At 34.3% G+C, this 26,102-nt stretch overlaps 3 protein-coding genes across 9 annotated transcripts; 1 reads left to right on the forward strand and 2 right to left on the reverse strand.

Moving 5' to 3' along the window:
- Nucleotides 1–657: 657 nt before the first annotated feature.
- Nucleotides 658–1,293, reverse strand: Bm7783 (Uncharacterized protein; the record flags this gene model as incomplete). Its single annotated transcript, XM_043077039.1, has 2 exons — nt 658–928; nt 1,250–1,293. The coding sequence occupies 2 exons, from the start codon at nt 1,291–1,293 to the stop codon at nt 658–660; spliced, it is 315 nt and encodes a 104-aa protein (XP_042932973.1).
- Nucleotides 1,294–2,957: 1,664 nt separating this feature from the next.
- Bma-mrps-9 (Uncharacterized protein) lies at nt 2,958–6,010 on the reverse strand (the record flags this gene model as incomplete). Of its 7 annotated transcripts, none has more annotated exons than XM_043077040.1 (9): nt 2,958–2,970; nt 3,909–3,987; nt 4,124–4,296; nt 4,443–4,603; nt 4,818–4,946; nt 5,104–5,179; nt 5,272–5,345; nt 5,415–5,586; nt 5,682–6,010. In XM_043077040.1, 9 exons carry the CDS (start codon nt 6,008–6,010, stop codon nt 2,958–2,960), a joined length of 1,206 nt encoding a protein of 401 aa, XP_042932974.1. The 7 variants fall into 7 exon arrangements, with proteins under 7 accessions (XP_042932974.1, XP_042932975.1, XP_042932977.1 ...); XM_043077041.1 differs by having other exon boundaries at nt 5,682–5,902; XM_043077043.1 differs by having other exon boundaries at nt 5,682–5,779.
- A 6,036-nt stretch (nt 6,011–12,046) lies between these two features.
- Bm2434 (Uncharacterized protein) lies at nt 12,047–25,712 on the forward strand (the record flags this gene model as incomplete). Its single annotated transcript, XM_043077046.1, has 37 exons — nt 12,047–12,251; nt 13,425–13,624; nt 13,830–14,071; nt 14,210–14,487; nt 14,622–14,764; nt 14,860–14,964; nt 15,049–15,138; nt 15,339–15,470; nt 15,637–15,861; nt 16,258–16,389; nt 16,464–16,601; nt 16,753–16,845; nt 17,019–17,199; nt 17,408–17,528; nt 17,600–17,692; nt 17,799–17,969; nt 18,207–18,386; nt 18,728–18,863; nt 18,942–19,073; nt 19,901–20,068; nt 20,148–20,252; nt 20,324–20,430; nt 20,496–20,616; nt 20,703–20,801; nt 21,068–21,223; nt 21,392–21,529; nt 22,103–22,319; nt 22,434–22,590; nt 22,844–22,937; nt 23,150–23,285; nt 23,376–23,479; nt 23,617–23,774; nt 23,920–24,079; nt 24,262–24,477; nt 24,879–25,064; nt 25,261–25,390; nt 25,588–25,712. 37 exons carry the CDS (start codon nt 12,047–12,049, stop codon nt 25,710–25,712), a joined length of 5,574 nt encoding a protein of 1,857 aa, XP_042932980.1.
- Nucleotides 25,713–26,102: the final 390 nt, after the last annotated feature.

Raw genomic sequence — 26,102 nt, forward strand, 5'->3', positions numbered from 1 at the left:
AACTATAATTGGTGAATATCAGCTTTGTTAAAAGCAAGCTCGAGATTGTTTATTAATTTTTATGTAAGTCGAACTCAGGAAAGTAAATTAGTGGGAGAGTGAGGTTTACGAACATCAAGAATAGAATTAAGGATAGAATATACCATACTACTAAAATTAAATGATCCAGCAGAATAGTATCATAGTTAAGTAGTAATTTAGTGACTTTTACATTCGACGTATGTTGACCATTTGACAGATGACCACTTCATGCCGAAACACTTTTCAATAATTCTAAGAGACGGAAAGAAAGCGAAAGTTTTGTTCAACGATAGCAATGCAGACTGATAGGTAAAAAAAAAAAAAAAAAAAAAACAAGAAAAGTTGAACGTCATAACATCGTTGAGGAAATGATGGAGAAATGAACCAGAAATATGTTTCCCATCCAATACACCGAATGCTGATCTATCTGCATGTAACTGAGACAATTTTTGTATAAAATCAATTTCAAATACTTTTCATTACTTTCGAAAATACGAAAGTTCGTATTAAGATCATGACAATAACCTAACTGACTCGAAGACGACGTGTATGAGAAACTCACAATTTTGAGTGAACATATTTAACTTAATTAAATAAACTATCACAAAATTGCTTGTTGTTAACCAATCATCATCTTCAGAGCCCAAAAAGTGCCGAAATATTGTCATTCATTTCTTTTCCAGTTTTCTTCAGTCTCATTTTTGCTAGCAAATTAATATCATTTGTTGGAAGCATATCACTTCCGAAAAAACATGTAATATATGAGAGAAGCAAGGAAATACAGCCGGTAGGGACATGCATCGCTGTTGACACACAGTATTGGACACCGCCGTGCTTGAAGTGTCCCTTTTGATCGGATGATTGTTGCAGGAAAGACAGCACGATGTACATTGTGCTGAACCATGACCTTCAACAAAACAAAACACTCTGCATTCTATATTCAATTCATGCAATTTCAAGGCTATCAGCATCTAAAGCTTCATGAAGAAATAGATAATAGTTAACCTCCAAAACATCAAAAGAAATTAGGGAAGGTAAGTATTGATGACCTATAGTCTTGCGTTTAAACTTTATGGAGTATCCACTGAGCATTCTATACTGCGAGAAAAAAGAAACAGTAATCCACATGAAACTATTTACCAATTGGAATGTTAATTGATATCTTTACCGGGTTCACCGATCTTTATTTATTCCAACTTAACAGATATAAATGAATGCATAATATCACAGAATCTTGCCTGTCCAATAATTTGTTATCAGTGAGAAGGTCATTCCACTGGCAACAAAGAAATAAGCATGAGAGTCAGCTTGAATATTATATTACAGTGATGTAATCCAAGTTACGTGATGATGAAATCGATTGGAGGAAATGTTAAAACTACCAATACCTTGCTCAGCTCACAACGTAGCGAAACTTGACCACTGCATGATCCTGTACATTGTGATGGATCGTATAAAACTATACATTTCACATACCACACAAAATTTGTTCTATTTTGTAAGTTTGTCTTTCACGACTACTCTCAAGATTCACAATAACTGTTCCACGAAATGTAATCAAATTACAGTTGGTTGCATCTGATCATTTTATCATTACAGAAGAAAAGCACGTGAATAATCACACCAAACAAAATATATATGGAAAGATCCAGCAGCAAGGTGTTATTGGTAAACTATTTAGAACAGCGGTGATAAGCTGAAGAGGGATGAGGTTAAACAACCCGCTGTAAATATCTCCTGTACAACATACTCCCTCATGGTTGTTTCGATATGCACATGTCTGAAGGACACCTGACAGTAACGCAAACAATAAACACATTCATGATTTACAAGAGAAGCCTAATCCAAAAGTATGCCACCTAACTTCGAGTCAAATCACAGACCTGTACGAGAAATAAAACAGCAAAGGATCCGAAAATGAATGGATAGACGAGAAGTCAAAAAACAAATCATACGAACTGAGGGGATAAAGCACCTAACATGACCCATCTCCTCGCCCATCCCTCTGTCCACAATTTATCAAAAGACCAACCAGTCTACAAATGTACTGCAAAAAAAAAAAACAATAACAATTCCCATTTTCCACAGCTTCTATGGAAATACTGAACGCAGCATTGAAGAGTTAGCGCATGGATGCATTAAACAACGTACACCCACATTTATACGTCACAACAAAGAAATTCACAGGCACATACATAATGACGGGAATAGAGATACATACCAACTACATAATGCATTGGTACCAGGAGGTACCATTCGTTTCCAGTTACTGCAACAAAAAGGCTAGATGGAAGAGGTGGAGATGATTAGGAAAAGGGATATGCACTCAATTTCAAGGGGAGACGTGCGCTGATCGGTTCGATTCGTCGTCGTCCAACTTAAATGCAGCTGTATTCGCTCAAGAAGGCGTGCAGCTACAGCAACAGTTCAGTGGTGCCTTGGAATAGCGAGAGACGAAAAATCAGTGTTAGACTACTCCTCGAGCGGTTGGTGCCTTGCACGAGATGTCACCACAGGGCATCGTCCACAAGCCATCACCCACTACAGTACACATACATACATATATATATATATACACACATACACATACATACACGTCCAAATAGAAAAGGAAGAGTGGCTGCTAGTCAGCTGTCTTCCTTTTGTTTCTTTAGTCGGCCAGAGCAGAGAACTATTCAGAATGTTCCAACCATATGCTACTTACTATTAATATTACGGACATCCTAGCCTTTGTTCTCATTTTACAAATTTTTATTTGGTTATCATCTGTCCCCACTTTTTTTAACCCACCTAATCAGAAGTAATCTCTCTCATAGCCTCTCATTTATCTGCTCTTTAATCACAGTTTTCTGCAAGGAGAACTCTGGAGAGTTTTAGCAGAGATTGTTCCAACTATCCTTACTTGCGACCACATATTCGAGAACGTGACCATTTGGCTACCGCTTTTTCCTGAAACAATTAGCAATTAGCATGAACCAATAACTGCTGACATGATAAATGAATTAGCAGTTGAATTCAGCAAATTTTTATTTGAATATGAATGCAGTCTTCGCACAGAAACATGAAACAACCGACTTGCATCAGTTACAAAAAAATTTATAGAGATTGTGCATTTTTATATTGATTAGAAGAAGTGGTTAGACAATTTCCATCTCATTCGTAGGTAAACGGAAATTTCGTTAAAATGTCAAGTTTTTTCTACCGAAATATCAATTTTAGGAAAAATGATCTTGACTTGTTCCACGCAATAGATCATTCAAGGAAAATTATTAATTTTGATGAATTCGGTAACAGCACAACAGCCAAATGAATATGAGACAGAACTTATTCATTCCGATAAACATTATTAACTTAAATAAATGACGTGATAAAAATAAATCACAAAATTAATGCACGAGCAATGCTCTTATTAAATATTATACTAAAGTAGGAATTTTGCCACTCCTTACACATATTTTTGAGAACATCAAGTCTAATGACACTTCATTCAAAAGCAATAAGCTTGGAGCTGTCAAATAGTCCCACAAGCAAGCCCAAAAATCCAGCAATTACTCTACCTACCGAAAATTAACAAAATACTTTAGGGCTTACACTATCGATTAAAATATGTTATCGATAAAAACTGCGGAAGAGTTTTAATCAATATGTATAAAAACAACTTTAAAGAATTAGAAGAGCAAGGCTTACAGATCATTATCCCCCATTACGACGAGTGTGATGTGCTGGGATGCTATAGCTACATCATCAAGGTACGGATGAACATCAAAGGACAAAGTAGACTCTTGGAAGTTGGAAGTTATGCATTGAAAGCCATGTCCGTTTTGGCGGATAAGTACAAACATATGCAAAGAGAATGTGATGATAAAGCTACAAAAATAGAAAGATACCAAATCCATTTCGCTCGAGCGCCTTTTTGATTGATCTTGTACCGTTCACGTCTTCTTGGATCAGATGTCAGTAGACCAGCTATAAGCTAGACTTTCAATTTACTGAATCAATTCGCAAGTATACTTGCATTACTTAATGAGCAAAACAACATTAAAGACTCTCCATTCAGTGGTATGGAGATTATTTACCAACCATTGATGATGAAAAAAGATACCAAGACGAAGCTTGTCGAAATGCTCGGGAAATAGAGCAGCAATACATAAGGAAGTGCCATATCGTATGATCCTCGGTATGACAGAGGTACCACCTGGACCATCCGTAATTTTACCTGTGATGTCCAGCTTTCCCAGTAAATCCGTCACTATCAGCGGTGCTAGGAATATTTCCCTAAAAACAGAAACTAATTTCATGTTGTTTGGTAAAAAGCTCTTTTAGCCACCTAAGTGCTTTTTGAGGAAATAACAAGACGAACTTCAGGAGATTTCCTTCTTCCATGCTCTGCAGCAAGTGAAGATTATGAATAAATATATTACCTAGCTTGTAAAGAACGAAATACATCAAGGCTATATCCGTCTACGGTATATTCTCCACTTCCTTTATCTCGTACTTCAACTTCAGCAAACGATGCTTTCAAACGAACTTCTACTTTCGCCATTCGTTGATTAGTACCTTCTACTAACTGAATTGGTGGTACCTAAATAAGAAAACTTATTTTTTCTTATTAAACAGCTGTTATCTGAATTTTTTTCAAATCATAAATTTCAAACCATATGCTGTCTCTTCTTGAGAATTAAACAATTTTACTCAGTGAATCAGTCTTCAATCTAGCTGGGTTATTGTTCTGACATTCGTAATCCACACTGTCTATAAGCTCATTCTCCTCTACTAAACCTATATTTTGAACCTACTTTTGCACCAAAAATAACGTCTTTAGCTCCAACAGCCACAGACTTTCTGTATTCGAAAATGAAGTCCCATTCCTTATGAGCACCAGGAAGCGAAACCATGTAATCCAATGAAATAATCAGATGTGCATACTAAAATGCACACAACTATGGACACGAAAATTCCTCAAACATCATTAAAGCTTCTTCCTCAATTATCAATTATTAGCCTTGCTTTTAAAACAATTTGTAAGCAATAATAAATTATATGCATCTAATCCTACAATTTTAAAATTTAAAAAAAAATGACCATTTCATCCGTAATTTTCTCTTTCATTTTACTACAAAGCATTTGTTGACTGATCCATTCCGTGCCCAACAATTCCCTGGAAGTAGAACAAACGTTATGAATGAATAAGAATGATATGTAAGAATATAGGACGCACAGCTTGACACTAAAATTAAATGCAATATACACATTTTATGCGTTTTCGAATCATCTTCTTGTTTCTGCTGATAGCCTAACAATGCTTCTGTCTTCGCACCAACAACCTAAAATAGAGGATATTCGCTGTACGACTCCTCGCATCACAGTGTTTTCGAGGACGAAAACAAACCTACCGAGAGAAGTCGATAAAATTTCGGCGCAAGTGTGAAAAATAGTAAATCTTTTGGGCGGCCTTCGTCATCAAATGCAATTTGATGCAACATTGGTAAAATTTCTTCGGGTGGTTTCATTACCGGTAAAGCTAATTTGTTTGTTAGACCAGATGGAAAAAGATACTCCAGCGCCCTAAATAATACAGTCTCTATATAAAGTGCTCTTTAAATTTAATCAGATGTTTCAATATACTCTATCAGTGCAAATAAACAGCCATTTAGGTTTACTTGTCAATATCATCCTGAGTAATGTTATTCGGTTCCAGTCCCAACATATTGGCCAAATATCGTTTCCCAAGCTCGAATTCTGCCTTTTCTCGGGCCATGATTTTATTCTGCTTTCTAACATCATTAAGATAAACTTCCAATGCACGACTTATGACTTTATTACGATATCGAGATACATTGGCATCACTAGCATTTGCAAAAGTATAATCATCAGGAAGCATGGAAACAGGCACGATCCTTGTTTCTCCTGTTGCTAAATTCTGGTATCGGGTAGTATTAATTCTCAAGAATCGGAAATAATATAGTCGCTGAATTAACCCCGAAAACATTTCGCTTCCTGAAATCTATATAAACATTTATGTGAAATCTGTCAGAACTGTAAATGATAAAAAAATACTACCGAAACAACCTCAATGCCACCAATCTCCACCCAGACATCCCATAGCCTTACTGCCTAAAACTGTCATGTCAACTACCTTTCTTACAGCCGTAAAATACCAACCTGCCATTGTGATCACATTTAACTAGGGAAATGAGGCCTAAGAATGATTAGAGCCAAGCCGGTTATTCTTCAGTCTATTTGACTTGGGAAGTATGAACGTCGTTGGAGTCATAGTCAGTAGTGTATTCGTCGCAAGCTTTTCAGTTATAAAATAATGCATAGAAGCAGATAATATAGACGGTTCAGTGCTTCATTTCCCAAGATGTTCATGAAAACAATGTAAACAGTGATGGTAAAGGCTGCAAATTGGCCAGGTAGATCCAAGTATGCAACTAGCAGTATCTGATAAGATATACGGAAAACTGGTATGGTAGTAGTCCTTCGTGATTCCTGAGAACAGTATTTCTGATTTTGACATTTTCCCCTTTTCCATGGTGGCAGTTAGTTCATTCACATCATAAGATCTATCATCTTAGTTCGTGTCGGAAATTTTTTCGAGAATTTCTTTTCAAGAATAGATATATTGAACGACAAATCTTCAGTAATGATGCTTTTGCTAACCGATGTATATATATATATACCTCAGAATACCGGCAAGGCAAATTATAAGCCAGAATTGAATATCACGAGTACCTATATTGAATGTTATCTGGTAATTATATAGTTATAGAAATGCACTACTGACACAGCTTTTATCATTATGTTATATTTTTTTATATCAGCTCCTGTATCATTATATTGACGCCATCAGTTGTACTGATATTATTGAGTAATATTAAAACGAATGCAGAGTTGATCATTCTTTGAGGATTAAAACTAACTGTCGAAGGAAAGCGCTCTGGGAGCGAAGTATTTTTGCTTGAAGATTAAAGACTAGGATGGATATCGATCTAGAATAATTTTAATAAAAGTTAACTAACATGAACTCGACTTTATCTTTAATAAAAAAATTCTTTTAGTGGTGTTTTTGGTTCAAGATTATTAGCTTAACTGATAATGTCAAAAACCGTTTTGTTTAAACAAATGAAGAAAATTTTAATATCTGTGGAAATAATTGCAGGTATTCCTCATACTTGAGCAAAGAAAAGTAAGTAGAAAAACATAGACAGTTGAACTAATTGTTCCAAATTGCTAGGAATACTTAGCAGACTCTTCATCATTACAGTCCAGAACAACTATAATAGAGCACCGTGAAGAAACAGTCGTACTACGATACTGCACTAAGTCATCTTCTGTTATCAAACATTATGAATAGATGATATTTTCGGATGGATATCTTAGATAGTAGCTGCATCTTACTATCCAAACAATCATTTTTCGTTTTATATCTGGAATTAAACTTAACAAAACAAAATGATAATATCTCATCTAATTTGCATATCACCTCACTTCATCAAAATATTACAATACCTACTTGGTAAACTTTTTTTTTTAAATGACCTTTTATCTTTCCATCCCTAGATAGACATGCGCCCATGACAACAAGTGAAGCGTTTATATCATTAAGAAGTTTATTTAATGCTTATTAAATATTACAATAGAAGACACGTGCTTAAAAGCTGCAGTAGAAGTTTCTTCTGCAGCTCGAAGAAATCCAGCAAATCATTCAGCAAGTAACACAATATAAAGAGAATTATATCAGTTGGGTGGAGTTAGAAAATGAAAGATTAAACCAACCTGATATGATGTGAAGAACTTTTGCCTGTTTACGAAATATGACAGTTGTCATCAAAGCCTTTTCGTTGTACTTAATCGTCGTCAGGTTAACCATGAGGTCCTTGCAGATATTATCCTGCGACTATTCATAAGAATTATACTCTCATACAATAATAACTGTTCTTGTCATAAGAATGATATCAGCATATTATAATTGATTGGTTTCATGTATTGCTTTCGAGGATTTAAATATCGGAAGAAATTTAAACACAAAAATTTTGTTGTTGAATTTGAGATTGAACGTCGTCTGATTCAGCGATAGCAAATTTCGTGGAAACGATATTTTTGTCACTTGATGCATCAAATACAAACATTTTAGTACTGACATAAATCATACAGCTATTGAATATTCAGATTTATATTAAAAGCACTCATTACCCTTTTTCTCTCCTGCTTTAAGTAGTGCTTGAAATGACTTATTTTACAAACTATTCTATATGACATTGCAGACACTAGATTATGGGAAAAAATAACTAGATCTATTCGTCATTTCGATACTGAACCATACTTAGACCTTTTTACTTTACTTTTTACTTTTAGGAAAAACTACCACTGAGTAATAGAGGAATGATAGCTCTAGGCTACAAGACTGTTAATAAGGATGATTTGTGTATTCTAAACAACTCTAATGTCCGATGAAACTACGTAACAAGTTAGCCAAATGCTTGTTTTTTTGTTTTCTCACAGTAGGAAGAAGAAATGAGTTAGCATGTGTTTTCTTTTTATTTTCAAATTATAGTCATTATTTCGGAAAATTGAAATTTTGCAGAGCAGAGTAGAGCTGTAGAATGGAATGTTCATAATGTTTGGAGAGTTTTAGTGTACTTGGATAGTATACACTAATAATTAAAAAGCTCAATAAGTAGTCCCAAATCCAGATTGATTTCTTGAGCTGCTATGATACATTTATTTGGTTAATACACACTTCAATTTGATTTTCTATCAACAAAAATGATGATAATAATTTTAATTTCTTCATTACCAATGGAAATAGCAGTTGTACTCGTTTCTCATCAACTTTATATTCTCTGCAATTTTCCACCTGTTTTTTTTTTTTTTTTTTTTTTTTTTACTTTTGATCAAACGAGAGGAATAAAAAAGAAAGTTTTTTTCCTTTTTTTTTTTTTTTTTTAACAATTTGATTAGTTTCTGAAGGTTCTCAATAGTACCATTATTTGACTTCATGTTAAGATAACATGTCAACTTGTCATAGAATTGATATCCGTCAAATTTCGCTTCACTGATCTTCAACTCGCGTCAATCTATTCATTTCACTCTATCTCTCTTCAAACAAAAACTTCTTTAACACAACCAAATGCACATGCAAGCACCATTTTGAGTGCAAATTAAAATTTTGCATTGTTTTACAGAGTTATTAAATTAAATGTATTTTTAAGCACACTTTGAAAGACAGTGTTTTTTGAATGCGTATTTTAAAGCATGCTTAAAACTGCAATTAATTTAGAAGAGGTAGTGTCCCCGAAATCTTTATTCTTTTACTTCTTTCTCTTTTTCTTCTCTTCATTTTCAAAGGAAGTATCAGTAAAGTGTGAATTTCATTAAATATGTCGCATAACAACTCTATAAAGACCCATCTGTTTGTTAATCAGCAGTCCTAATCACCTACTGTCATACACTAATTAATTAAATACTTTAAAACCACTACTTTCCTCCTTCATCTTCCTTCCTGAAAGTCTCTTTTCTTTTATTTCACTCAGAATTATAAGTCTTCCTGCTAGAAGAGACTTGTATTCAATTTACCAACCATTGTAATACATCTAATAAAATAACAATGTTTCCATTCAGGCTTCTTTGCCAAAAGAAGCATTTATCGTTCCTAGGCTTCATTGCTAGGAAAGGATGCATTATATTCTCCCAGATAATGTTATCTTTGTGAACTTGTCGGCTTATTTTATTAGTTATCATTATTGATGTTTTTGCTTTTGTTAAGTGTGCCAGTTTTTGGATTTTCCGAAATAGATTTTTTGAATTTGAAACAGACCTATTTAATTTTTTTGAAACAAACTGAGAAAGAGATGTTTCATGAAGTACCGAAGAAGCTGGATGAGAACTGGGAAGGAGCGAAGCAGCAGTAACTGAAATGATTAGTAAAATGAATTGAAAATAAGGTTCAAAAGTTGTTTAAAAGAATATGGAGAGTCTCTTATATATTCAATTCATTTTCAACAATTTTCAAATATATAAATTGTTCTGGGATGGGGAGTTATTAATCAGATAATGATCCGGCACGCCTGTTTCTTTTACAAAAAACATTTCGTTTGGTCATAATAGGCATCAATAAGGAAGTATTATGTACTTTTTTCAATCGGATACTGGTTGGATTTTTTAATGGTATATCAGTTCGCTATAGAACTTCATTTAATGATAGTTGAAAGTTCGACAGTTTATTTTACACATAAGATATCAAATTATAATGCAAATTGCTTAATTATCGCTACTGATATAATTATGGTTTATCATTATTTCAAAAAAGTCATCCAGGTGATAGTTTTGAATTTTAATGAGCACATATGCCACAATGCAGTCAAGCCAAAAGAAAAAGCTGCCTTGAGAAGTAAAAGATGGATGCAGTGAGCTGAATAAACTTTTAGATTTTGTTATGCAGAAGCTATGTAATAACGTATCTACTCTTAAGACATCCTCATTCTTCATTCTCTAGCAGAGATGTTTAACTTTTGCAAATTCTAAAATCGATTCCTTTAATTGCACTGTGGTGATTTCATTTTCAGCGTTGCATGTTTGCGGTACATTAACAATTCAAAATGTTTTGTTTCCTGGAATCGACTTTCGCTCTGACGAATGTAAGAGTGACATAGCTTTCTTCAAATATTTCCCCTTCCCCTTCTTAGCTTGTCACGATGTGCGTTTAGTTCATTTTGATCAGATCCCTCTGTACGCAAGCCAAGGATTCCCACTAAATTTTCTGGTTCTTCCGTTCAATTAGGTCTTCACAGCACTCTTCTGCTCATCTTTTCCAACTCTTCTTCCCTATTTCCCATCTAATTCATCCATTTCCATTCCCGCTCTAGATAAGACTAGCGCAAAGCTCGCAAATAGTTGGTATGGGAAGTTGTTCTTTCGTTGACATTCCTCTTGTCCCCTCAACGGCTTTCTAACAGGTACTCATTTGAATATTCTACTACTACTCTTCCTGGCATTTCAAACTTAGGCATTCTCTTTTCCAGTTGTACTCACTGTAGCACTGCCTCCATCTATTTTCGCTCCAGTAATATAGGAATCCATCTATTTCAGATTACTGTTAAATCATTCGATTTCATCCACTTATATCCTGTGCTACAAGCTTACCTACCTTTGACGTGTATCTCTCTGTCTTACTTCGCCTTGGATGTTATCTTCTCTTTTCCTCTTTGTGAATCCCACTACATTATCTTGCCTAGTTATCATTACCAGATGGGTTAGTCTATGTTGTCAAAGATGGCACACTTGGCCTTCCCACAAATTCATTCGAACTGCTCACATACAGACACATTGAAGTCTCTAAAATTCATGAGAGATATCTCTAATTCTTTCATTTCCCTCCAGTATTTTGTGCTGTTTCAACCAGGCCTGGATCAACTATTTCAAGTAACATTCCCATCTTTTTCCTCATATTTTATAATGATAAGTGGAATAGAATAACAGTATAATGAAGCTGGGGCAAGATTCAAAGATGTGCCGTGAAACATCGTTTAATTCGGTAGTGGAATAATAATTCTGAAGTAAACAAGTTTTAGTGTTGCAGATTATAGGACATCTAAAAGCTTATATTTAATCGAAATGTGCAAAAATATTTGATTTATTTTATCTCTTTGCAAATTCACTACAAGATAATGGTACCTCAATTTACTGCACAGCTTTAAATGAATAGAAAATTTGAGAAATCAGAACAGATGCTAAATTAACTATTTCCATCTTCCCATTTATTACATCGTTGGTCTATCTCATCAGCTAAAATCAATTAAATGTCCTAAATCATCATTCTCCGTTCATTTTATACTGATGTTAACCAATCTCATAATTGAGTCCTCTCTTTAGATTGTTATTTTAGCATGCTTGAAAAATGTGATTACTAGCTTGCACGGTATGTACTCTGTGAATTAACTAGGGAAGACTAACCGATCTGAGTGATGTTGGATCTTCACAATTATCCTTTACAACGAATTGTTTTAGCTTGCGACGTAATTCTATGACGGGTGTCATGTTGACCTGTCGTAAATCATCAATAGTTATTCAACAACAACAACAGCAACAACAACAACAACTGCAACAACAACAACAAGTGCAGCAGCAGCAAATATCAATAGGGACTGAGCGAGGTGCAAATGATTCAGTTGCTGTGCTCTCAGAAATGCTAAACATGGATTCCTCCGCAAGCAAGCAACATACCAGTGGTACGTAGTCCCAAATATTAGGTCACATTGTTACCTAGTTACAGTATATTTTTCATCCGTATAAGAAATGTTTGGATATAGAACTTAAGTGTTCAGTTAATCAATATGTAAGTTAATCAGTTTACCACATTAATTCTTCTACCATGATAAATCTAAAAGAGATCTGCAGAGATCAATTAAAAGTTATCCCAAGATTTTTTTTCTAATGATACAATGGAACAGTGAATGTGATTGGTGAAAGTAACATGGATAAATGCAAGATGGATCCGTGGCCTAAAACTCCCAATTTCATCTGGAAATGGTTTAACATTGACATTATTCTCAGAAACTGAGCTCACTTCGTATGCAGTATTGCAAACAGAAATGAACAAAACAATTATTAGTTATCTGCAAGCATGATAAGTGTTCATCTCGCTGTATAACCTGTCATTTCTGTTTTGATGAAGAAAAGAGAGTAGAATATCTTGATATTGATTGTGTTCGATGGAAAGCATGATTTTTATACCTGAATTAATAGATTAGGAAGACAATAAAGGCCTTAGTTTGATCTATGCTAGCTAAAGGAAATGACAGTAACTGAATTTGTGAGTTAGCCACATTGCTTCTCGTCCTGTATCTCTTCCTTCGATTTTTTTAACTTGTAATATTCAGTGAATGTCTCAGTTCCGATCTATTTCTCATTGGAAATGAAATTAAATACATCAGTTAAAAGTTGACATCATATCCCAAATCTATTGATGAAGACACAGGGACATGAAAAACTTTTGAAGGAATGAGAAAAACGAATAGTTCACATTTCAAATTTAACCCTACTTTAAGTATCAAACTGTTTATTAACTCGTATCTTCCCCATTATTCGTTTAAGCACACTACTTATCTATGAAGAGTGTTATTGAATCCCAATTGTGTGAATTCATCAACTTGAACACATTCTTTAACACATTTTTTTCATGGTCATCCATTATTAATCATTAACTATTGGCCAAAAGATAAGTAAATAATGGTCACTGAATTATAATTATAATGAGACTCGACTCGTTGTGAGAATTAAGTATCGTTTATGAAGGTCAAATTATCTTTCATGAACTCAGTTCGTACTAGTGGCTATTAATGATGACAGATATATAACATTGAGAAATGCCCACTACTAAATGATCTTTTCATTCATTGCAGACATTCTGCGCAGCAGTATTTTTGAAGATATTCCCAAACTTGCATGCTTAATATCAATGATGTCAGTATGTTTGAACACTCCTCATACTTTTTCTTTTTTTCCGCCGCTCTATTACATTGTGTTTCTTGCGGATGCCATTGTTACTATCGTATTTCTTATCGAAGCTATTGTCAAAATTGTCACTAATGGTCTTATCACGGTTAGTTGATTCCATGTCAAATCCATCTTGTACAGTGATGTCTAATTTATGTAAATCTGAGATTAAAGAATAGAGAAGCAATTCATTCAAATTATTCGAATTAATTCGTCATTTAGTCAGAAAGGATTATAGCGCCACGGAAGTTGAATGGCAGAAATGTAATGTTTACTGAGTGAGTGAAATATACATTAATTTTATTCTTTAGTATGAAGGGAGCTATCTTCGAGATCGCTGGTGTCAATTTGACTTTTTTTTACTCACTTTGCACATTACATCAGTATTGTTGAACGCTTACGAACTTATCTGTCTCTGGTTTCCACACTTGAAATGGCATTATCATCCATGGTATGGTGTTATAAGGGCTCCAAGGCCATTTATTATGATACGCTTCGTACGGTCCATCGTACGTTTTAAGCTCCCGAAGAATCGCATCCAACAGATCATCAAGTAATTATCTAATAGTCTTACTCTTTTAAATATCTGTTCAGAAAAGATTGCTTAATAATCAGAAGAAAACTAATGAGTGATAATTTGACGGTCCCTTTCTTGATCAGATTCCACTGGAATTCCCAACTTCTACTTCAGACGTTCTTCACAGCAGATTCAGAATGTAACAATATTCTTCATGTTCTTCATGACATTCTACGCAATCATGGGAGTACAGTTATTCGGTCGAATGGACTATCATTGTGTCCTTCCGGGTACCAATATTTCTAATGTGACTATCGCCGACTTGGCTATACCAGATACGATGTGTTCGCAAAAGGGGGCTGGTGGTTACGAATGCCCAACCAATATGGAATGTTTGAAGTTGGATATGAGCGCTCATGCTGAAGGTTTCTATGGCATGTTTAATGACTTTGGTGAGTTTTCATGATTAGAAAGTTGTATTGTTGAAATCAAAATCTAATTAAGCTAAACAGTTATAGTCAAGATTTCCAGATGCCTTTTCTTTCTCAAAGAAAGTGAGTTCATTGATCTGTTTGATAGATTTCAGGTTCTAGCTTATTCACCGTATACATGGCAGCATCACAGGAAGGATGGGTATACGTTCTATACGACTGTTTAGACACATTTCCCTCCTATATCGCTTTTTTTTACTTCATCACATTGATATTTTTACTCGCTTGGCTTGTTAAGGTTTGCCTTCATCTCTTTTTACGGAATACATAGAGCTGATTAATTGGCCGATATTTACATTTACTTACAAAGAATATAGCAAACAGTTTATTTAGAATGTGTTTATCGCCGTAATAACGGAGACATTTGCGGAAATACGGGTGCAGTTCAGTGAAATGTGGCAGACACGTGAAATCACTATTGAGGATAGTTTCGCTCAGGTAAACTAACTTGTACGAGTCATTGGTAAGATGATGCTGATATCAAAAGAAAAAAAAAATAGTATGCAGCAATTTTTTTTAAAGAAACTGGAAAAAACAGAAGATGGATGGCGACTGATGGCAGTGGATGCAGAAAAGATAAATCCTGACAGTGCTCCCAAACCGTTGTATTGGGTTAGTTGCAATTTGTCATTGACTGTTGACGAAGTGAAAAATTATGGTAATAACTGATATGTTTAATCGATTGCATTAATCGACGATTAGTTGTGGCATTAAATGTTTTATTAGAGAAGGAATCCATAGTTATTTTGATAAACAACTTAGTTGTAGTAATAACACAGCTACATGTTATAGTGATTAGTCGATGTTTTCAGTTAGTTCGTTCAGCAGTGTTTCAAACTTGTATGATGGTGATGGTGGTGTTGAACGCTGTCATCAATGCATCTTTTGTTTATAAACATGACGCAAGTGATGAACCACGCAAGCTTTTTTACTACTATATTGAGGTTCCACATTCATTATTCTCACCAGTGACATTTTTATGGCCACCAATTCTAATGAATAACGTGTAAAAAACTGTAAAAGACTGAAAGAACGTTACTAGTTAGTCTATTTCCATTTCTGCCTTACAGTTGGCAAGGTAACTGTTAAAATAATATGCGCACAGCATAGGTAGGCTTTACGATAATATTCAACGTGGAATGTCTTTTGAAAATGGTCGCTTTGGGATGGAATGGATATATACGACTGCACAAGTTTGAACTTATTTTATGCATTGGAAGCACATTAAATATCGTGAAGCCACTGTATTCAATGAATCTTTTCACTTATTTTCAAGTTTTTCGTATCGTTCGACTTATTCGCGCTTCTCCAATGCTCGAGGATTTCGTGTATAAGGTTACTGTATTAATTTCGTGTATAAGTTTGCTAGCTTTTCTTTAAAAGGAAAAAATTAGAGAAAACTCCACTAGTGCCATAAACTCTCAATTTATCGCCTCTGAAGTTGTTACACAAATTGAATTGGAAGCTTACAACTTATTAGACAAATAGAAAGTAATAAATGAGTGATTGTTTAATCAGTACTTTGCTTCTCCACTTCCCATAAAAGGTATTTCGTATAAGTTAAAATGGAGAATTGAAATGTTATCATGAGGAAGATAAGCATGTATGTAATATAATTGTTCCTTGGAGGGATGCACGAATAGCTCTGTATGCTACTGTCCCAATAAGTGGGAAGTGAACATGATAATTTTGATAGCTCTTACTTCTTGATGCAGATATTTCCGATTATAGATATTTGGACCAGGAAAAAAACTGGGTGGTCTGGTAGTATTTACGATGGTACTACTCGTTATCACTTCTGCTGTTTCTCTTCAACTCTTCTGTTATGTTCCAAATTTGGATAAATTTCGAACATTCCCACAAGTAGATCTTTCTATTTTTCATAATCCTAATTTAATTTAAATACAGTTATGGGTTATGTGTGGGACGCTTTCCAGGCATTCATGTCAATGTTTCAAATAATAACACAAGAAGGGTGGACAGATGTAGTAGTGGAGATTTTACGTACCACAAACGAATCAATGGTCCCATTCGTTGCGATATATTTCGTCGGATATCATTTATTTGTTACTTTGGTATTTTTCTTTTTTATTTTTTAATCTGGAAATTTTTGATAGACTTGTAGATACAACATATGGCTTGGGCTTTCATTTTCTGTTAAAATCACATTAGAATATTTGTTCTATTCATGATGCGTTTACAGCTATGGCAACATTGTTATTTCAGATTGTTTTGTCGTTATTCGTTGCTGTTATACTCGATAATTTGGAAATGGACGAAGAGTTGAAGAAAGTGAAACAACTCAAAGCAAGAGAAGAGGTATAATGTGCAGTGAAGGCATTATTATCGAAATATGCAGTTTTTGATGAGGAAATACAGGAATGAAATTATTGTTTCCTAGAATCATGGATGGATTGAAAATCTTGAGAAAGAGCAGTCTAAGAAAAATTAAGGTGAATTAGTTTATTAAAAAAAAAGTAAACTTTTTGCAGACTACGTGCATGCGTACAACACTTCCGTGGCGTTTGAAAATTTTTGAAAAATTTCCTACTCGACCACAAATGGTAGAATTACGAAAAGTATCCGGTGAATTTCCGCTGCCAAAAGTGCGACAGAGTTTCACAAAACAATTTGCAGAGGACAATACACTGACGTACAGTTTCCATTCTGAAGGTAACATTATTTTCAGATGTACAATAGAACTATTTAACACTTTTTTAAATAGCTTCCCACAATTTAAGAAATCATTTGTACACTTAAAGTATATATTTTTTTGACTTGCAAAGATGGATGGATCATTCAACGAAAAAACGCCATCACCAAATATGGGATATATATATATATATACAAATTATCTCACTTTTCCTGCTTACCATTTTAGAATCGGATCTTCAGCGGAAGCAACTGTTACGTAGTGTCGGGAGATCTTTCTTCCGTAGCTCCGTTACTGTACGACAAATCGGTCAGCTATCATCGAAATGGACAATTAGCATTCTTATCGAGTATGAGCTTGCGGTTATTCATTTAAAAATGAACTGACTCAACTTCTCAAGTAGATTGTTCTGATTTTCAGAGAAGCAAATCGGAATCGTGCCCTTTTTCTGGATTCAAATCAGTTCATTGCTCAACTCGGCCAAGGTGGCACTCGAATTTGGGGAGATTCGAGGTTACTCATTGCTTTACTCTTTCATATTATTTATAAAAGTATCACCGTGTAACTACAAATAAAGCACTGTATAAATTGTAATAAACGCTATGAATCATCACTACAGATATCATAACAGAAGCATAAATCGACCAGTAAAATTGAAAGTTGTTTATGAACATCTGAAGGAAAATGGTGATGTGCGGTTGGCAGATTCGGCACCAAAAAATGATTTAAAACACGGTGAAATTGATATCAAAGCATTGCAGCAAAAGCGACAGCATGCAGAATTAACTAGGTTGTATTGCATCTCTTATCAGGAATATTGTTATCTGTGACAATAATACCTAAAGCTTTAAAAAATATACGTTTCTGTCTCTTCTTGCATATATTCTTCCGCCTTTATCAACTCTATTAACCTAATTACTTCTTTTATTCGAATTTGTTCATTTTGCTAAGTTTGCTTGATATTATGAAAAGAGTTCGTTTACTTCTGCTTCATCATTATTGAAAACGATAATAGTGCTGATTTGAGGAATCGGATTGAAGAGGAAATTCGCGAGAATCATCCTTTTTTTGATCGCCCGCTTTTTCTCGTTGATCGGGATTCACGTCTTAGGCATATCTGTCACGAAATAGTTTATGCCAAATATATGCCTGACAAAATTGACTCAATTACTGGAAAACAAATACAGCAACGCTACAAGCAACTACAGTCAGTTTCTTCATTTGTTTTAACTTAGATCGATAGATCTTGTGCTGTCGTCTTTAGTATATAATTGAAAATTTTATAAACTAGCAGAAATTCATCGTAGTAATGCCAATGATTTTGCCGATAATTTGGAGATATTTTTTGTTTGCATGGGAATACTGGGCAATATCATTTCTTTTTTTAAAGTTCTCAAGGAAATATTTTGTTTCTAGCGTATTCAACTCAATTTTGATTTGATATATGGAGAAAAAATTATAGAAGTAGATTTTTCCAATTAATTTATAATTCCATTCATTCATTTAGTAGAATTGATTATTAATGGTACACCAAAAAATAGTTTGTAGTGAGCTGATCGGCTTGTTGACATATCTTGATTGGGCAATGGTGTTTTTTACGGCGCTTTCCTGTTATTCAATGCTATTCGAAAGTCCATGGCCAACTACGGGCGAGAATCTGATCTTCAACAACCCTTATCTACAGGTAGTTGTTGTAATTATGTAATTTGAAGAAGTGGAATTGAAGCTGCTAAGTTTTGTAGTTTAGCAACATCTTTTTCAGATCTGTGAGTATATGTTCGTTATATCAATGACTTTTGAACTTGCTGTCAAGGTACTTGCAAACGGGTTTATTTTTACGCCAAATGCTGTAGTACGAGATGTCGGTGGTGTGATGACTCTTTTCATTTACATTGTATGTTCCTTCCATCAAGCTTATTTCTTATCATGGTAGTACTTTTCACAATTTTTGCTAATTCAAATACCTGACCCTTCCATACACAAGTAGTTCATATATAGTTGTCTACTAATCTTTATAAATAAGGATTAATAGAAGAAAAAAAATTTTTTTTTATATCCATTCGTTACCTTAAATTACCTTAACAATTTTGGTAATTCTAGGATGGCAAAAATTGAATTGAGTGTTGAGAGTGAAGATGATTTCTCCCGTCTCACATAATTGCAGATAATTTTAATTTCTCAATAATTATAATATAAACGACACAAGAGTTTCACATTTTCTCCGATGTTTTTTTTTTTTTCTTTTTTTTTGCGATTTTTGGAAGCAAAATGTCTTTTTTATCCTCTGTTTTTTCTTTTGTTCTAAATTATAGAGCTGCTTTTTTTCTTTTATAGAAAGCATTACCTGTATTATCGCATCATCTCTTGATGATAATTATCGTATCATCTCTTGATGATAATTATCGTATCGGTTCAAAACTAACTGAATTTCTCTTGCTATATACTCCATGATGCACCTTCTAACTATTTGGATCAAAAGTAGCTAATGAGATACCATGCAAATATTCCAGCAATATTTTGTAGAATAGTAAACAGAGTAAATAATATGTCAACAGAAAAGGAAAAATGATTATCTTGAAACTTGAGAGATGATGCTTTATCCAGGACAATTTGATTTATACGCATACCAATTATGAAAGTAGAGACTCATTTCTTCTCTACTTTCATAATTGGTATTTCTTCTCACTATGATGAGTCTCACTATTTGTAAAGCTATTTTAGACGAGTGTAATTTACTTGATTTGGATGCCGCGTTATGTGGAAATTAACTCACTGGCACAGATGATGATGATCTTCCGAGCCATGCGACCATTACGCATTTACACTCTTGTTCCGCATATCAGGCGAGTTGTGGTAGAGCTATGCAAAGGATTTAAAGAGATTCTCTTGGTACTTCTTACTACAATCTCTTAAATACATTCTGCTTATTCATGTCAGAAGGAATACTTGCAGATGATTGAAATTTTAGGTTACTACTTTGCTTATTTTGCTCATGTTTATATTCGCCAGTTTCGGTGTACAGATCGCTGGTGGCAAATTAGCTGCATGTAATGATCCAGCAATCACTGAAAGAGTTCGTTTCAATACATTGCAATAAGAATATCCTACCCGTTGTGGAATAATCCTGGCGAAATCTGGTTGCAGGAAAAATGTTTCGGTATATTTGAACAAAAAGTCTTTGTTACACGAATGGAAGTGTATGGGAAGAATGACAATGAGCTGCACCCGAAAATTTGGGTACCTCGAGTTTGGTAATATTAAATTAGTTTTATTTATTTCTTGTCTCCAATCTATTTAAAAATTAAAGATGTTGCAGGACAAATCCACGAAATTTTAATTTTGACCATATCGGCAATGCTATGCTGGCACTGTTTGAGACTCTATCGTACAAAGGATGGAATGTTATCCGTGATATATTGTGGATGAGACAAGGACCTGTAAAGTTTCCACCTTTTACTCAGCATTATAAAATTTGAAGACTATAGAGCAGTGCTCCATTATCATACTTTGTTTCATGTTTCAGTGGGCAGTGGTCTTTATTCATATATATGTATTTACTGGGTGTATGATCGGACTTACACTCTTTGTTGGTGTCGTCATTGCCAACTACACTGAAAATAGAGTAAAACTTTTATGATTTTAGCACATAACTTTTCCTCATCTCAGATTATTCTAAGCTAGAGTGCTTCTTTCTAATTAAGCTTTATAAGTCAAACAGCCTGGCTTTATTTACCAAGAAGCAATTTTGTCTTACTTTTGAATCTTTTGGGGCATATGAATTTTTGTTTCGTCATTACTTCATTACTAGTTTTCCTACACTCAGTACGAACTATTACAAAAATTTGCTGTATTCATGTTCAGCACCATCTTATTAACGAGAATGTTTAGGGTACAGCATTGCTTACAGTAGACCAGCGACGTTGGCATGACCTGAAAGCACGTCTGAAAATGGCACAGCCTTTACATGTTCCACCGAAACCAGCGGAGTCAGCTAAACTCCGCATTAGATTGTATGAAATGACACTGAGCAGGTGGTTCAAACAGGTACTTTCTTATATTAATTTATAGGTAATGAGCCGGAAACCGAGACTTTCTTCAAAAAATTCTAAATCCTTTTCAGAAAGTTTCTTTTTCTTAAATGTGAGCATTTGATTTTCCCGAATCTTTTTAAGATCACACTACATTATTTCTTGTTCACTTGACATTTTCTAGGTATTCGCAGTGCTAGTAGTAATCAATTCGGTGACTTTATTTATTCCATGGAATGTTGAAGAAGAGAAGAATAGCTACAAGGCTCTTGTCTTCATGACAGGTGTATCGGCTATTGCCAATATCCTTTTCACTTTTGAGGTTGTTTTCCATTTTTCATTTCTTTTTCTTAAATTCTTCAACAGAATTACTTTGTCATCTCTTTCTTGTTTTAAAATTTGAATTAGTTTTAGTTCTGCAGCCTTTTAAGTCCCTTGGCATTTTCTCAAAATTTTGCTTAGTACTTGATTGAATTATAAGAAAGGAACCGATCAAATGATCTATTAGTTTCCAACTTTTTTGAGATAACACTGCATGTTATTGATGGGAATCAGGAAGTGGAATTGCTGAAAGCATATAAATACTCAAATAATTAAATAATCTCTGTATATAAATTGAAGGAAATAGGTAAAATGGTATTATCGCTCCTTCATACTGTTCGCTTTCATCGTCCCTCCAAATCTATTCCTTAATTTTTCTAATATTATTCAATAACTTCGATCAACAGCTATTTTGAATTTCTTTTGTGTAGTTTAAGCCGAACCGAGCATTAAAAGTAATTGCGCTCAAGAGAAATACGGTTCGATCTTCTTTTCTTCAGTAAATTTGTTAACTCTCTTCATCATTAATTTCAATGAATTGTTATTTTCTCATTTTGGGATGGATCATTTTCAGATTCTGTTAAAGATGATTGCATTCACAGTACGTGGTTTCTGGCAGTCCAGGCGGAATCGGATCGATCTACTGATAACAGTACTTGGGCTTTTTTGGATCTTCACTCACTTTATTATGGCTTTACCTGCAAGCGCTGTTGGCGGACCTACAGAGCTGAAGGAATTTACATATACTTTTGGATACTTGGTGGTCATTTTGAGATTCTTCACCATAGCCGGTCAGAATGACTATTCTATTTTCTATTACTTTTTTGTATTAATCACAATAAAAAAAGACTTTCATTGAGAATGAAAGTAAAATATCCACAATATAGAACTGCTTGTCATTTCAGGTCGAAAAACGACTTTGAAAATGCTGATGTTAACAGTAGTAATGAGTATGGTGCGAAGTATGTTTATTATCACAGCGATGTTTCTTTTGGTGTTATTCTACGCTTATACTGGTGTTATACTGTTTGGTATGGTTAAGTATGGACAAGCTGTTTCCAAGTTCGTTGCTCATTGTTTATTTTTTTCAGTTTTGAATTTACTCCTATATATTCACTTTTTTGGTTATTCAATTTCTACTGCATCCCAAACTGTTGTTACAAATACTAATTTTTTTATTAATTTAACTTCACTACGAAAATATACTGAATTCAGTGAGACATTTAATCCTTCGAATTGAAGTATTTTTCATCAAAAGCTATCTAATCCACTGATGATTTATAGCTTCATAAATTAGCTAACGATTTTTTTTCAGGCATGTGAATTTTCGAAATGCTAAGGAAGCCTTGGTGGTATTATTCCGAAGTGTTACTGGTGAAGATTGGAACGATATCATGCATGACTGCATGGTACATTGTTAATTTATCTTTTGTCAAAAAATTATATGAAATGGTTTTGTACATGAAGCATCTTTATTGAGATTGCTGTGCTTCGGAAGTGGAGCTTTAGGATCAAGAAAAGGAATCGTACGTAGTGCGTATATCACATCTGTTGTCGTGTATTCCTGCCATTCCGGACATATCTACATTGAGACAAAGTTTTATTCCGATGTTTTTTTAAGCGCAGTCCACCACTTTGCTATTGGAAGAAAGGTGTCAGTTACTGGCAAACTGATTGTGGCAATTACTTTGGTGCAATCATTTATTTCTGTTCTTTCTATCTTATCATTACTTATATTGTTCTAAATCTTCTTGTTGGTTTGTTTTAACACTTTTCTGTATCAACTTTAACTTTCTATTCTTTTGTTCAAAAGTGACATGGAACAGTTCGGATAATTTTTGTTATAGCTGTGATTATCGAGAATTTCTCACTGTTTTATTCAAGCGAAGAAGATGCTCTTCTAAGCTATGCAGACATCCGTAACTTCCAGCAAGTCTGGAACATAGTAGATGTAGAACAAAAGGCAAGTTATTTGATGATGGGGAATTTCTAACACCTTTTTATCTTATCATTTAATGCAGTTATTTCTTTCAACATTACCGTACAACACTTATATTTTATATCTCGTTAGTAACTGAACATTTATAGCGTACAATACCAGTTCGTCGGGTGAAATTTCTATTACGCTTATTGAAAGGTCGACTGGAGGTTGACCCTAACAGAGATCGACTGTTGTTTAAGTACATGTGTCATGAAATGGTTCGATTGCACAATGGCGACGACATCTCCTTTCATGATGTCTTAAAGTTGGTTACTTCAACAATTCTTACAAATCCTATTGAAAAATTCTAAAAGATTCGTTACCTGTTTCTTGTTCTTTTTTTATTGATCAATTTTGGTTAACATTACAGTAGTTTCAGTTTTTATGGGGAAAAAAGAAAACATTTTCAGTATGCTGTCGTATCGCAGCGTCGATATACGAAAATCTTTACAGCTTGAGGAACTGTTGCATCGGGAGGAATTAGAGTATATCATTGAGGAGGAGGTAGCAAAGCAGACAATACGTTCTTGGTTAGAAGGCTCTTTACGGCGAATCAAAGCACAGCAGAATGTGCCTTTTTCTATTTTCATTTTGTTTATTAATAACTTCAAGTTTTCAATGTCAACTCTCGTCCGTCTCCATTTGAGCTGAATAAATAATAAAAGTCATCTAGTGTAAGTGTATCATATTTTCCGACCAATATACAATTTTACAGGAGGAGTATTAATATGAAGTTTAGTAAGCACTTTCAGAAGGATAATTCGCTGATTGCACATCTGCGACCTTTTCTAAATGAGCAACACAGTATGCACTCGATGTTACAATTAAATCAAATGAACGCAGCAAGTAATCTTCAGCAAGATCAGCCGCAACAACTTGGTGAATTATTGGATAATGAAGAGGAGGAGCTGATTAAATGTAAATCGACCAAGAGGTCACGAAGAAGTAGCATTCCGGAACTTGTTGGTGTTCGTTTTTTTTTTTTTTTTAATCCGCAGAAAAGGAAGAAACAAAGTAACACAGAAAGTGTTAGGGACAAATTCATATCAAATTAGTAAATGCTTCCACTTTATGATTCTGAATCAGTACATAAATTGAGTCATGTTTTACTTTCTTACATAGTAAATGTTAAGCTGAAATGTGTGTCATCTTGCTATTTGCAAATGAAGTGGAACTCGTTCTGCAAATGTTCCAACACGTAGCAGTGCATCATATCCATATACATAGCCTAACTTTCACCAAATTTGTGAGTAAATTATTTAATGACGATTGTTGACAAAATTACGACAAAATAAGTACATTTTCTATAACTTTTCATTTTTGTTATATTAGTAAAATTACTGCAGATAATCGTGAATTCAGATTTTAGGAAGCTGCAAAAAAGTTCATTTTTACCGGAAGCTCCAGCGCGCGGGTGAGAGGAGTACATAGTGCTCAATCGGTGGATCGGACAAGTTTTCGTGAAGAAAAGAGCGTGAAATCTTTGTTGAGCACTGAAAAGAGTATAGCGGTCACTAGGGATGAGAAGAGGTCGATCAAAGGTGTTCAAGTTAATGTACGTACAGCATTCGTCAGCTTTATTTTTCTGTTTATCTCCATTAAAGGAAATTATATATATATATATGAAAGAAGAAAGGAAAGAAGCTTTCTTATTTGGACCGGTTCCTAGAGATGCACAAATAAGTTGACAGTCTATCTCAATCTGTAGTTTGGGTATCATTTAAGAAGAAATACAGATTTGTTATTTCCAGTTACCAGCTAGCGAACTACCTGATGTTGAAGAGTGGAATGAAGAGAACGTTAGCAGTGATGTGGCCAACTTTGCCGACCGGAGATATTCCGCAGAATCTGCCCTTCTCGCTGTTAATGAATTCAGTAATGGTAATATCTGGTCATTTCTTTCCTGTATTATTTCTTAATTTGCTATTTCCTCGCGAGGTCGAATTTTCTTCCATAAAATAATTTCAACTCAATCCAATTATTATCAAGAGAGTAATCCTTCTAAAAATATTTGCCATTTACGTTATGCGCCAAATTTCTTTCAGCTTCCTCTATCATTATCTTTGATGTTCTTTCAGATGCTATCTCATTTACCGGTAAACTCACCAACACCCCATTCACATGGGCATCTTCCTCGGTTGTTGAGGAAAATGCTCATGTAAGAGAATGGTGGTCGAAATTCAATGTTCTCATCCTCAGCTAGCAATTGGTCAGATTTTTATTCATTACTCCAGTCGATTCACTGATATCCTTCCATTCGTTTTATGAGAATTACAGTTACACTTTTTTTTTTGAACAGTGTGTCATTGTCCTTTACTCACTTTATTTCGAATTAACAAACAACATCAACGTTCTCAACTTATCACTTATCAGTTGTAAATATTCGTCTTATGTTTAGTTTGCTTGAGCTAATCATTCGAGAAAAATTGACAGGAATAATTAATCACTTTGAGTTATTAATTTTAAAGATCAATTTCCGATCTGTGCATCATGATTACAATAAAGCAATCTATTTAAGTTGCAATTTTTTACATACTCAACTATTTGTCTTCGAAAATTTTGTTTATTTGCCATACTTGAAAATTCTTCACCA

Source organism: Brugia malayi, assembly GCF_000002995.4.
Source record: "Brugia malayi strain FR3 genome assembly, contig: Bm_v4_Chr1_scaffold_001, whole genome shotgun sequence".
Taxonomy (NCBI): Eukaryota; Metazoa; Nematoda; class Chromadorea; order Rhabditida; family Onchocercidae; genus Brugia; species Brugia malayi.